This window comes from Suricata suricatta, chromosome X (assembly GCF_006229205.1).
Source record: "Suricata suricatta isolate VVHF042 chromosome X, meerkat_22Aug2017_6uvM2_HiC, whole genome shotgun sequence".
In the NCBI taxonomy this organism is placed as follows: Eukaryota; Metazoa; Chordata; class Mammalia; order Carnivora; family Herpestidae; genus Suricata; species Suricata suricatta.
Genome location: NC_043717.1, coordinates 61,290,783 through 61,305,502, shown reverse-complemented (window position 1 = coordinate 61,305,502; position 14,720 = coordinate 61,290,783). Strand labels below are relative to the sequence as shown.

At 33.9% G+C, this 14,720-nt stretch overlaps 1 protein-coding gene across 1 annotated transcript in view; it reads left to right on the top strand.

Moving 5' to 3' along the window:
• The window catches only part of POF1B (POF1B actin binding protein), a 99,460-nt gene that overhangs the window by 25,077 nt on the left and 59,663 nt on the right, over nt 1-14,720 (top strand). The window contains exons 4-5 of the mRNA XM_029930702.1: nt 5,712-5,813; nt 11,908-12,090. Of these exons, the coding sequence (XP_029786562.1) occupies nt 5,712-5,813; nt 11,908-12,090 (285 nt within the window). The remainder of the gene's footprint in view (nt 1-5,711; nt 5,814-11,907; nt 12,091-14,720) is intronic.

Genomic DNA, 14,720 nt, shown 5'->3' with positions numbered 1-14,720 from the left:
TTGTTTGGGGAAATCAGAGAAGGATTTATTCTGTTACTTAAGGTACTATTATAGATAACATGGTAACTACTATCATTTTACTAATGAGGAAACTAAAGCTTAATAAGTGTGACTTGCTCATATCTTCTCATTCCAAATATATCACTGTGTATTCTGACAGGTATTCTGAGGTGAGTTTCATAAGATTTGATAAATTTTATTGAATATGTGGTCTAAAAAGAAGAAAAGTTAAATATGACCCTAAGCTTTTCAGTTTGAGATACTGGGAGTATAAAGTGAGAGGAAGTAGAAGCTTGTTTGGAAAAAGGGGTAGATTGTGAGATCTGTTTGAACCAGTAGTGTTTGAGGTTCATGAATGGGAAGATGACCACATAGGCAGTTAAAAATGACCTGAAGAAAGGTCACATTTGAAATAGAGACATGGGAATTATTCCTTTGTAAGTTGCCATTATAGCTGTGAGAATGAGTGAGAAAATTGAAGGTTAATGGAGAAAGTTGAGATATAACACCTTGAGAAATGCCTGATTTAAGGGAACAGAAAACAGTCACTTTCATGGGCAGAAGAGTTGTCAGAGAGAAATGTGAACACAGAGAAACTGAAACAAATAGAGAAAGGAGGTGGTCAACTGTCTCAAATGACCAAATGACCAAAGAGTATGACATTTGATAATAGAGAGTTTGAACAATAAGAAAGTAATGGTGATATTTGAGAAAGTAGTTTCCTTATACTTGTGGAGGCTAAATCCAGATGCAATTAGTAGATGGATGAATGAATCAGGAAGTGAAGGAAATAATGTGGATTACTCTTCTCAGAAAGATATTGACCAAAAGAAAGATGGAATGGTAGCTAAAGGAGAAAACAGAAACTTGGAGATCTGAGAGGTTTATAGACAGAGAAAAAGAACCAGTAATAAGATTAAAGATTCCACAGAGAAAGGGGATAAATGGGAGACAATTCTGGAAGAGACAAGAGGGGATAAGATTGTAGGTATAGCTAGAAAAGTGACTTCAGGAAAAAAGTAGTGCATCTTTCTTGATAATGAGATGGAAGGAGCAGAAATTGAAGAGAGATTTGTGGTAGGGAGGAAAATGGAGGAATCTCATTGAATAAATATTGGTTTTCTCAATAAGTAAAAGGAGAATGAGGGGACACAAGAATAGAGGATTAAGGAAAAAATTGTAACCACAGTTACAAAGAATTTGATAAATGGAAGTATGACCATGAAGGTTGGAGGGACTCTTAAAGTTAGATAACTTGAATTTGCACTCAGCCAAATCAGCAAATATTTTAAAGTTTTCTTTAAAAGATGTTTGGGATTATCTTTGTTAGATGTGAGAACTACTGCCAAAGGTTCTAAGAGTAACAATTAAAATTATAAGATCAGCCACCTTTGAAGACACCTATTAATTTTTAAGGTGGATCTAGCACCAATTCAAATGTACAGATAAAAAAATAAGCTGCCAAAATAATAAAACTGTCTAATAGCTCATTGTGAAAAATATAAGGCTTCTAATTAAATTTATTGTTCTGATTTGCTTGACTCAGAATAATTTATTCAAATATAGCAAAGTTTGGTTGTACTTTTTTTACACATTTTTGGAGAATAACAGTCCCCTTAATTAGCAAGTTTTTTTCAGTAAGTCATATAAAATAATAAGTCCAAATACACATTTTTGAGAAAATCAACACTGTTAGACCTAAACCATTTTTCTTCTTAAAAATAATAATGTTTCAGCATTTATAGTGAACAAAGAGAAATTTTCATGCTTTTGCTGAATTTGTTTTCCCCCCTTAGAAGGTGCTTATATCCTTAAGATAAACGTTCATATCATCTCTTCTCATGCAGTCATCTCTTCATTCACTTTGAGGTATTCATGATGATATAGTTCCTGCCCTCAATAAGCCTATTTTTGTATATACTCTAATTTGTTAAAATATTTTTATTTCTTTTTGAGAGAGAGAGAGAGAGAGAGAGAGAGAGAGAGAGAGCGAGAGCGAGCATGAGGGGGGGAGGGGCAGAGAGAGAGGGAGACAAGAATCCTGAGCAGGCTCCAGGCTCTGAGCTGTGAGCAGGAGCCCCAAGTGTGGCTCAAATCCATAAACCTTGAGATCATGACCGAAGTCAGCCGCTTAACCAACTGAGCCACCCAGGTACTCCATTCTTTTGTATATACTTTAACTTGATATCTTAGAAAAGTTCTACCATGGTTTTCATTTAAAAAAAATTAAAAGCAGCATGGACTTAAAAATATATTACTTGGGGGGTGCCTGGGTGGCCCAGTCGGTTGAGCGTCCGACTTCAGCTCAGGTCTTGATCTCACAGTTTGTGGGTTCGAGCACCATGTCGGGCTCTGTGCAGACAGCTAGCTCAGAGCCTGGAGCCTGTCTTCAGATTCTGTGTCTCCCTCTCTCTCTGCCCCTCCCCTGCTCGCTCGCTCGCTGTCTCTATCTCTCAAAAATAAACATTAAAAACATAAAAAATATTATATTACTATATTATTACAAACCAATGTCTTTCGTACATTAAAATCACAGATTAAAGGTACTTTAAAATACATTATTTTGCTTGATATAATGTATTCTGCATTACTATCTCTATGATAAGGAAACTGACCCTCAAAGAAGGTAAATGACTTGCTTACATTTCCACAGCAAGTAGGTGATAGAAGCAGAAGTGAATACAGGTTTTATGACTCCAGACTTTTTTCCATTACACCTTCTTTCACTAATTTTAATAGTCAGACCCAATGGTACTATAGTAGTCCAAATCCAATCTGTTTTGGAATTCTCACCTGTTGACCTCTCAGAAGCATTTATGCCTTAACTCGCTTTTCTACTGCTTTTTTTAAAAAATTTTCTCTTGATTTTATTTCATTTTTCTCTTCTGATTCTCGTACCTCTTAAGACTTATGTAATTATGTCTTTGATCTTCATTTGCCTTTTCAGCAGTTGCATGATTATAACATGAACTTCTTTATTTTTTTATTTTTTTAATGTTTTATTTATTTTTGATACAGACAGAGACAGAGCATGAGAGGGGGAGGGGCAGAGAGAGAAGGAGACAGAGAACCGGAAGCAGGCTCCAGGCTCTGAGCTAGCTGTCAGCACAGAGCCTGATGCAGGGCTCAAACCCACAAACGTGAGATCTGACCTGAGCTGAAGTCGGAGGCTTAACCGACTGAGCCACCCAGGCACCCCTAACATGAACTTCTAATCATATGCTTCTGAAGTCTAGAACTAGCACTATAGCCTTGAAATCTCCATTCGCCTGTGTGCTGGAGATCTATAAACTGAATGCCCACCTACACATTTTGGTAAAAGTCTATTTGCTAATTCTTTGCAATAATTTAACATACATTTAAACGATTACTATCCACTGTGTATTTACTAAGTGTTATGAGGAATAAAAACATGAATCAGATTCATACCAAGAGCATGTAAAATTCAATGTGTCTCAACTTTTCCTGTATTTGTTTCTTACACCATGGGTTATATAGTAGATTTCTTAGGTTTAAGTTCTTAGGGTCATCTTTGGAAAGTACTGCCCTTGATGATTTAGGATAATCTCTTAACTAGTCTCCTCACCTGTACTCTTTCCTTTCTCCAATAATCTTCCTGAAGTAGATTTACATTCAGTTTGCATCCCTGTTTAAAAGAATTCAAGGGCTTCTCACTGCTTTCAGAACCAAGTTCCATCTGCCAACTGTGTCCCCTACATATAATTTACACTTTTACAGCCTTGGTGTCATGACTTGTTTTGTTGACTTCATTTGGAAATACCATTTCCTTTCATCTCCTCATATGCAAAGCCCACCTTAACCTTTCAAATGCCACCTGCTTCAAGTGGCCTTCCTGAACACTGCCAGATAGAATTTAATATTTCTTTTTTTGAATTCAATTCCATAAATTCTCTGTAACTCTTATAAGCACTTGCTTCTTTCTACCATGTATTATAGATGTTTATATACATATATCATCCTGACCAAGACTCAGCAAAATTCTCCTATAAAGAGCAAGATAGTAAATATTTTAGACTTTGCTGTCCCCATAGAGTTTTGGTCTTCCTTCTTTGCACTTACAGTCCTTTAAAACTCTAAATACCATTTTTATTGAAGACATTATAAAAATAGGCTCTGGCTATAGTTTGATGAATAGTGATCAATATTCAGTGCTCATGGTAATAATCTAAGTTTGATTCATGCCTTATAACACTTAGCAAAATATATTGTGCATAGTAAGCTCTTATACATCTGTTACATGCTTTCAACATGTAAAAACTACCAAAAAGGTTTTTTGTTTGTTTGTTTGTTTTTTACAAAAACAAACAAACATAAAAGAGCTTCTAGGGGAATCTTTTGAAATATATCCATCTTTAGATTTAGTGATTCATCAACTAACCAAATTTAATCATTTGTATATTTGTTTCACTAAAGTATTCTGGGAACATTTAGTTAAAGCACACTTTATTCAAACTTGAATACAAGAAATGTATAGCTTTGGATTCAAGGGTGTCTTACATTCTCAACAACTGTTGTTTTAATCCAGTTGTGTTTAAGTTTTAACGATAGTATATGACAAAATACTATCACATTTTGTTGATTTTGAAATGGTCTTTTTTTAAGTTTATTCATTTATTTTGAGAGAGGGGTGGAGAGAGATGGAGAGAGAGAGAATCCCAAGTAAGCCCCTCAATGTCAGCACAGAGCCTGGCGCAAGGCTTGAACTCATGAACTGTGAGACCATGACCTGAGTGGAAATCAAGAGTTGCATGCTTAACTGACTGAACCACCCAGGTGCCCCAATTTTGAAATGATCTTAAACACATTAACTGGCAGCAGACTTAGCCAATCTCCTTGTACACTGTTCCCCTATATTATATATAAAAAATGAATGCAATTATTCTTTGTAATAAAACAACTTCAACTCCCCCCCATACAAGTAGATTTATATGAAAACTGAAAGAAGGGAAAGAAATATAGTAATATTGCATTTATTTTAAACTCTTGGTCTGATTCTTATTACTCCTTCCTTGGTTTCTTTCAGATCTTGGACATTTCACCAGCTTTTATTTCCTTGGCTGACATCTTTTCAACACTTGGATAATCCTACATTAACTTAATTGATTATATGAGGATACAGTGGCTCTTAAAGCCTCTACTCTGTTCTTGGTATTCAAAACATATGCTATACAGAGAGATTTAGCTTCGATTATAATCACAAATAAGAATTGTACACTTCAAGATCATTGAAGCTAAGTTCAAGTGAAAAAAAATTAATATAGTTCTACCTACTTTGCAGCTCTGTGATGAATTGTTTGCTTTGCATTTCTCCAGCAATACTTTTGCAAGGAAAGAAACCTTTCAGTGAACTCAACTTAAATGAGGTTGACCTTAGGCCTGTCTACCTCAGAGGAAGCTCATTATATCTTGTCTTAGGAACAGGAAAAAATATCTTCCTTACCCCCTTCCAATTTCCCTTAAAACACTGTTAGGCATAGTAAAATGTAGTAAGAAAGATCAAGATTGGTCTGTTTGAGAATCTAGACTATCTTGATGGCTTTTCTTACATCTCTTAAAACGTTATTGAGATGTCATTCAATTCTCTTAAAGTCTGCCACTAATCAGAGTTTATTAGAGACTACATTTGCTTAAGTTAAGGTTTCTCTGAAAAAGTAACTTTCAAAACAAAACAGTCATTACTATCTTTACAGGAACCACTTTCTCCATTCCTAAGAAGAGGCCATTTCTTCCCAGGAAACAATGTTATTTATGAAAAAACAATAAGAAAAGTAGAGAAGCTAAATATGGATCAGGTATGTAAAATTTATGTTAAAGCTTATTAAGTGTATACTTTTGAATCATGAGTACTTTAATAGAGTTAAAATTACACTCAGTTGTCAAGTGCTAAGCAAGAGCACTATGAGTTGTAATAATACTTTATTATGTTTACAGCCCTTCAGATAATCCTTAACACTTTTATATTCATTCTTTCATGTGAAATTTTACAGTCCCTATTTTGCTGAAAGGAAAACTTAGGTAAAAACATGTCAAGTCCCATAGAAAATTAGTGGGAGAATCTGCATTTAATACAGGTACCCCAATCCTTTGTGTGTTTCTTTTAAACTGACCTCACAAAAATTATAAATTAAAATATTTTAACTTAGTCTTAATTCATTTAATATAAAGTAAATTTTCAATGAAAAAATGAAAAATATATATGAACAGATATGTAAAATACCATAAAAGTCTAGAAAACTAAAGTTCAAGACACATTTTTCAGGGCACCTGGGTGGCTCAGTCGGTTAAGCGTCTGGCTCAGGTCATGATCTCACAATTCATGGGTTCGAGCCCTGCATCGGGCTCTGTGCTGACAGCTCAGTGCCTGGAGCCTACTTCAGATTCTGTGTCTCCCTCTCTCTCTGACCCTCCCCTGTTCATGCTATCTCTCTCTGTCTCTCAAAAATAAATTAAAAACATTAAAAAATTTTAAAAAACACATTTTAAAAATGTAATTAAATTTGGCTGAGAGACCAAGTATATATCATTCAAAACCATAGCAAGGCAATGGTAGTTCCATGGCATCTAAAGCTATCAGCCCTTCAGGCAGAGTTGTTACTGTAACCAGCAGAGGTTTCATATTGATCTTTTCAGTGGCTACAAAACATGTCTAGCCCAGGCAAAACCTGGGACTTGTTTTTTGGATATTCTTGAACTAGAACAGTGTATTAATTTCTTAGGGCTGCTGTAACAAAGTACCACAATCTGATTGCTTAAAACAACAGAAATTTATTGTCTCACAGTTCAGGGACCATAAGTATGAAATCATGGTTTTGGCAAGGCCATGCTCCCTGTGAGGACTTTAGGGAAGGAGTTCTTCTATGCCTGTCTCCTAGATTCTTGTGACCTTCGGCGTTCCTTGATTTGTAGATACATAACTTTAATCCTCCATCTTCATATGGTATTCTCACAGTATGTTGTCATATTGCCTCCCATATTTGTATGTCTTTGTGTCCAAATTATCCCTTCCTATGATGATACCAGTCATATTTGATTAGGAGCCTTACTTCTGTAAAGGTTTTATTTTGTAGAAAAAAATCTGTTCCTAAAAAAGGTCATGTTCTGAGGTACTAAGGGTTAGGACTTTAGCAAATACTTTTGTTGGGGGAGCACAGTTTAACCTATAACAGGCAGTTAAATAATGTCAAATGAGTTTTATCAAAAAATCATTTTTCTCATATACAAATGAAACATTATAATATACTAAATTATTTTTAATTTCCTTGGCATGAGAACACATCTTCTTTTTATGAGCTTTTATTGGCACTGTTACCAGATTCATAGGAATTAATACATTATCACTTCTTTGATGCTCATTAAAAATAAAATAGTATAAACTGTCAGAATCATAAATATCCAAACCTTTAAGACTCTGGTGTGCTTGGAAAGTTGGATTTATTAGAGAGTTTGGTATGGTATGTATTGAACACCTATCTCTCAGAGAAACAGCAGAATATTTCTGGACCTTATGATACTAAATAGAAAAATTTAATCAAATATGTCAATTCTTCAAGGGGCACTTTCTTCAAGCTATAAATTTATAACATCTGTCCTTTATCCAACTGGACTCACAAAACAAGAAGTTTGACACATTTTAAATAATAAAAAATGTTTGTGACACATCAGTTCAGCCTCTTTATAATTTCTTGTCTCAAAAAATGACAAAGATTTTCGGGGTACCTGGGTGGCTCAATCGGTTAAGCGTCCAGCTTCCGCGCAGGTCATGTTCTCACAGTTCATGGGTTTGAACCCCGCATCAGGCTCTTTGCTGACAGCTAGCTCAGAGCCTGGAGCCTGTTTTGGATTCTGTGTCTCCCTCTCTCTTTGACCCTCCCTTGCTCGTGCTGCCTCTCTCTGTCTCTCAAAAATAAATAAAAAACAGAAAAAAAATTTTTTAAATGATAAAGATTTTCTATATTGTGGTTCTTAGAGGAAAAGATTGAATATCTTGTACATTATTATTGCTATACATCTGGAACAATTAAAGAACTCCTTTAAAGGAACACTACTCTTACTATCAATTTGAATATTTACTTTTTTACATCCATTTTTTAAATTTCTTTTTTTAAAATAGTTTATTGTCAAATTGGTTTCCATACAACACCCCGTGCTCTTCCCCATAAGTGCCCTCCACCATCACCACCACGTCTTTTCCTCCCTCCCCCTTCCCCTTCAACCCTCAGTTCATTTTCAGCATTCAATAGTCTCTCAAGTTTTGCATCCCTCTCTCTCCCCAACTCTCTTTCCCTCTTCCCCTCCCCCTGGTTCTCCATTAGGTCTCTCATGATTTCCTGTTAGACCTATGAGTGCAAACATATGGTTTCTGTCTTTCTCTGCCTGGCTTACTTCGCTCAGCATGACACCCTCAAGGTCCATCCACTTTCTTACAAATGGCCATATGTCATTCCCTCTCATTGCCATGTAGTACTCCATCGTGAATATATACCACATCTTCCTGATCCACTCATCAGGTGACGGACATTTCGGCTTTTTCCATGTTTTGGCTATTGTTGACATTGCTGCTATGAACATTGGGGTACATGTGCTCCTATGCATCAGCATTTCTCTATCTCTTGGGTAAATCCCTAGCAGTGCTATTGCTGGGTCATAAGGGAGTTCCAAACTCATTCTACAAAGCCTGCATCACCTTGATACCCAAACCAGACAGAGATACAGCAAAAAAAAAAGAGAACTACAGACCAATATCCTTAATGAATACAGATGCAAAAATACTCAACAAGATACTAGCAAATCGAATTCAACAGCATATAAAAAGAATTATCCATCATGATCAAGTGGGATTCATTCCTGGGTTACAGGGCTGGTTCAATATTCGCAAATCCATCAATGTGATCCATCACATTAACAAAAGAAAGGAAAAAAAACCTTATGATCCTGTCGATAGATGCAGAAAAAGCATTTGACAAAATACAGCACCCTTTCTTAACATACATTTTTTTAGTGATGACTTAAATGACTTGGGAGTTTTGGAACTGCCATGGCAGACTGTCCAAGGTACAAGGTACCATGCATATGGAACAAACAACTGTTTAGACCTAGTTGAGTTTCCTCAGTGATAGAGTTGCAGTAAGACAAGCTAGATAAAACCAGTTTGGATGAAATGGTTTCACGTCACATGAGACTAGTTCAAATAGGACTAGCTCTTAAGAGATGAGACCTGCCCCAAAGAGAGATCTTTGTCATGGAAGAGTGCTAAATTGGTGCCAGTTACAAGATAATTATCCAGTACATATGAATTGTACTCTGTATTTTCTCTTCTTTCAAAGATGACAAAACATTTGATAAATCAGAAAAGTTTGATATTTTGTACATTAAAAATTCAGTTTGTGGTATACTTCAAAAGTATGAATATTTTGTTTTAGAACAATAACTTTAGTAGTCAGGTATAAGAATTGAACACTGAAAATCTTCTAAGACTTCAGTGGTACTAATGAGTGGTTCAGAGGCTAGATAGGCTCAGTGAAACCACAAGACACCCCAGATGGAGACACTTGTTAGCATTCGATTCAAGAGTCAACTGATATATTAAGAAAGGAAGATGATTGAAAAATGAGTTTTGTTTTATTTATTGTCCTATATTGATGTGTCCTTCGAAATGTTTCCTAACTTGCTTTTTAAGGAACACATTTTTTTTTCGAAAGGAATTCTATTTCAGTAGTGTATAAGTTCCCCACTGGGTGAAGATTTTCTCAGACTGTCACTGAGACTTTATTCTAATCCAATTCTAATCCAATACATTCACATGTGCAATTTGTACAGAGATCTTAGTGCTAGCATATATATAAAGTGAGTTGTATTTGAAAAGATCCTAAAGGAAATGATTCTATGAAATGATTCTATGGCCTTTATTATCAATGACTATTCAAGGTAGTTTCTATTTGTAAAGTTTTTTTCTTTAAAATAATTTTTTGTACACATAAAAACATAATTTGTATACATGTTAAAGATTCCAAGACATAAAAAGTATAAAAAGGTACAAAAAGAGTGTAAAAAGAGAATAAAAATATACACCGTGGAGGCAAAAAGCCTCTATCCTAACCCCCTTGTCTCTCAGTTCCTCTTGCAAGGAGCGGTCATCCTTAGAAGAGTTTTACTCTATGCATTTAAAAGCAGTTATGTATATTTGTAAATATACACATATGTTTTGTTTTATTTTATTTAAAATTTTTAAAAATGTTTATTTATTTTTGAGAGAGAAAAACGGAGCACAATTGGGGGAGGGGCAGAAAGAGAAGGAGACGCAGAATGTGAAGCAGGCTCCAGGCTCCAAGTTGTCAGTACAGAGCCTGATGTGGGGTTTGAACCCACAAACAATGAGAACATGACCTGAGCTGAAGTCAAACGTTTAACCAACCAAGCTACCCAGGCTTCTCACATATTCTTATGTTAAAATGTTATACAAAAGGGAGCAAAGTATATTCATTTTTATTCATCTTTCTGTTGTTATTTAATATAGTTTGAAAATTGTTCCATATAAAAAATATAAAATTTGAAAAAAATATATATTCAGGTCAGTTTTCCACTGTCAAAATGAAATAGAGCATTGATTTTATACTTTCAAAGTTAAATGTATGCACAAGACTGTAGCATTATGATTCAAAATAGAATATGTTTTTCTTTGAAAATTGGCTTTCAGATGACTGCTATTAAAGTGGAATAATAATAAAAAATACTATAGGAAATTTAAGTATGCATGAAATCTCCAAAACTGAAACAACCAGATATTCTTTTTTACTCGGGGTTCTATACTTCCTCGGGGGGAAAAAAAAACACGACAAGGAAACAAGTAGATAGCAAAGATTTAGTTTAAAAACAAGCTCCAGACTATTTTGAGGACAGTAAAAATTCAGCCTTATATTCTGAAAGAACTCTGAGCTAGAAATCATGAGTTTCAATCCCAACTTTTCCATGGATTAGTCGTGTCATTACAAGTAAATCATCTTACTTCCCTGGACCTCAAGAATTTTTTTCTACTTGGAAAATTTGTGGAGTGGATGATGATTAAGTTGAAGATGACAATCATAATGAAATAATATAATAATAATAAATGTTTATTAAGCACCTAGTTTGTAGTAGGCATTTTATAAACATTAATTTACTCCTCACAGTAATTCAATGAGACATATATTATCTCAACGTTTGCAAATGAGGAAATTGAGGCTCATAAAGATTGCATATAGTTTCCCAAGATCACAGAGTAAGTGGTAGAATCAGAGTTAGAATACTTGTTTCCTGGATCTGGAGATTTAGTCACTGTTTTCTAATCTTTTTTTTAATTTCATGCTTGATTTTCAGAAGCATAAGAATTTTGCCTGCCCCTACTGTGATTTTAATATGCTTCCTGACATTGAAAATTGACAATAAACTATTATAAATTTTTTTAAAATAACTGGTATAAATATGAAAAAAAGAAAATCACTACATTATATTATTTTCTAATTTTATATCCGTCTGCATCTGTATGATAGTATTATTATGAAATTAGATCCTGAAGTGCCTGTTGAATTATCAAAGAATAATTAATATTAATTATAGTTTTAGTGTTAAGTATAACTGGAATATTAATTTAATCAGAACATGCAATTCCTTAGCCAATTTAGGTAAGTATTTGGATGGTCACTGCCACCTGATCAAATAAAATAGAATTTAATACAAATTTTTCCACTGAAATAATTTGAAAAAATAACATATCACATATTAAACTATATATCCCAGGACTTGAATTATCTTATTAAATAACACATAATTTTTTAAATGGATTCAGTGGGTTATTTTGATTTGTAATATATATTCTCAGTGGCTATTTTGGCATGTATATGTTTTTTTTAGGGATGCTCTCCGCAGGGTCAATGCCATCATCAGATTGTCCAACAGCCCCAGATCATCCACTCTCCACACTGCCAACAATCTCATTCTAGCCAACAAATCCAAACCACCATAGGAAGTGATTTGATTTCTACAAACACTGGAAATGAGCTGTGCCATGGTGGATCAAGGCATATATATGACCAGGTAAGATCAATCAACTGACTTCCTTAGAAAACTGAAACAACACTCAAATCTTCACGCCACTTTATACCCACCCACATTGAATTTTCATCAAAATATTGGGTATTTGTGTTTTGTTTATGGCATTCTTAAAACAAAATTTTATATTTCCTCTCAGAAGACAAAATAATTCAGGTCTATTAATGCATGAAATCTATGAGGGAAGTTATAAACTGAAAAATGAGTACCTGATTTCTAGCTGATCCTCAGTTCTAAAATTGGTTCAACAGTTGTGCAACATTAAATATTTTCACGAGGCATGGTATTTAAATGGACAATTAATTGGAAATGATTTTATCTAAGGATTGTAATTTCACAAGCTAGTAATTACTTCCTAAATGTGTTCTTTGAAAATATGGTATATTAGCAAGTCAGATAATGCATACATTTTATTGTATATTACATCAACAATATGGAAACTAAAACTTAGTTACTAAGGAGAAATCTTTTGGGATACAGTTGTCAGTGACTAATTTATATTCTGAAGACTTTAGAATCTTATAAACATCTGTTATACAAGTGTTAAGGGTAAAATATTTTCTTTTATCTTGCTAAAACTAACAACAATAATTGAAGCAATTGGAAATCAGTCATCATTTGTATTTTTTCAGGACTTTTTTCCCAGTAAGAAATAACTTTCTCAAATTGACCTCTTTAATAGGCAACTTTTATTAAAAGACAGAAGGAAAAGAATAAGAAAAAATAAAGAAGGGGGATGTCCATGTAAGATCTGATTGTTTTAGTTAAATATACATGAGATTATTTCTAAGGACTGAAACTTTGAAATATGCACTTTGGTCATATTGTAAAAATTAACCATAGGTGATTTAAAATTCATAATTTTCAAACCAAAAAAGCCTAAAATTATCTTTTCTTTGAATATCATGCATAGAAATATCATGGTCTAGGATTATGCTAAAATATGGTTCAGATGGTCTTGAACTTCTTATATTAAATGAGTTAGCAATAATGATTAAAAACATTTTATTATCTAAATCATTTGAAATTATCATTTTTATAGGTCAATGTTGATCAAATAGAAACAATTTCATGCAGTTCAATCTAATACTTTGTTTTCTGTCAGTCTCCTCAGCATAAAATAGAGATATATTGGCCACTTCTTATAGGGTTATTGTAAAAATAAATTGTTTTGTATGTTAAGCACTTACCATAGTTGAGTGCCAATGGTAAGTACTTAACTAATGTTATTATTAGTTTTTAGTAATAATTATTATTCATAAATATTAAATCTTCATGCCAAGTACTATGAGAAACATTTCTTAGATGTGCTTACTATCTAATAGGGGAAAGTAGCAAACACACAAAACATAATGTAAAGCAATGTGTTGTGTGTCATAAAAGAGGAATAGACAATGTGCTTTGGGAATAGAAGAAAAAAGAAATTAATTTGTGCTGGGAGATCAAGGAAAGCTTTATTGAAGAGGTAAGAACTGACCTGGACTTTGAAAAGTGGGAATTTCAATATATGGTATTGTGGTGTGTTGTGGCGATGACATGCTAAGAAGAGGGAATTACATGAAAAAAGTCATAGATTTTGGAAAGAACCTTTTGGGTTTCAAGAAATGTCAGTGATTCAGTTTGTATGGCAATGAAAATATGAAATCAGGAGTACTAGAGTGTAAGGTTAAAATCATACATTAAGGCCAATCATGAGGTCCTTGGGTGTTAAGTTTAAAATGTACTTTAGATACTGAATCAATTTTTCTATTGAGTAGATAATGAAAGAAAATGCAAAATGCTTATTGACTCATGATGTGGTTTCATCTTAGCTTGGGCAAACCATGCAGTATTTAATACATAGTAGCAGTATATTTACTATTGAAGCTTGAAAAGATGTGAGTTCTTTGTGTGCAATCTTTCATTTATGCATGTGAGAGGGTTTTCCTTCTTTTTAATATTTGTACATTGTAGTAAAAAATGTACTTTATTTAGTAGGCAATGGAGAGTAAGTGAAGGTTATTAAGTAGGAAACTATTGATAAATATGCCTTATGAGGGTAATCATAGCAACTTTTTACAAGATAGAATGTAATATTAATTTTTTACTCACAATGATCAGTTGAGGAAGGTTTTATTGTTGCCCTTACTGCCCTTATTGTTACCTTATTTAATAAGGAAACTGAGGTTCAAAGAAGTTAAGTAACTTGCAAAGTTTTGCACAGCTAGCATGTGGTGGAGTCAGGATTCATACGGAGATGAGAGTCCTTTATCAATAGTATAAATGTGAATAGAGCACTGTTTTAAGAGCCTGCCAGTGGAGAGGTATTGGTGACATAACAGAAAGTGGACTAGCTTCAGAGAAGACCTTGATTCCAGTCCCAGGTTTTGTACTTTTAAAACTGTGTGTTTTTAACAAATACTAAATCTCTCAGAAACATCCTCATCCATAAAAGTTTAGGTGGTAATGTCGACCTCACAGAGTTGATGATGTAAACTCTAAATAAAAACATATGCTAAAAGTGCTTTCTACACTATAAAGCCTACAACATGAAAGGCCATTGAAAAGGATTTTCAGAGATCATTAGAAGCTTTTTCAAGTGTAAAACTTAAACTATAATGGTAGGAAGGAAGTGA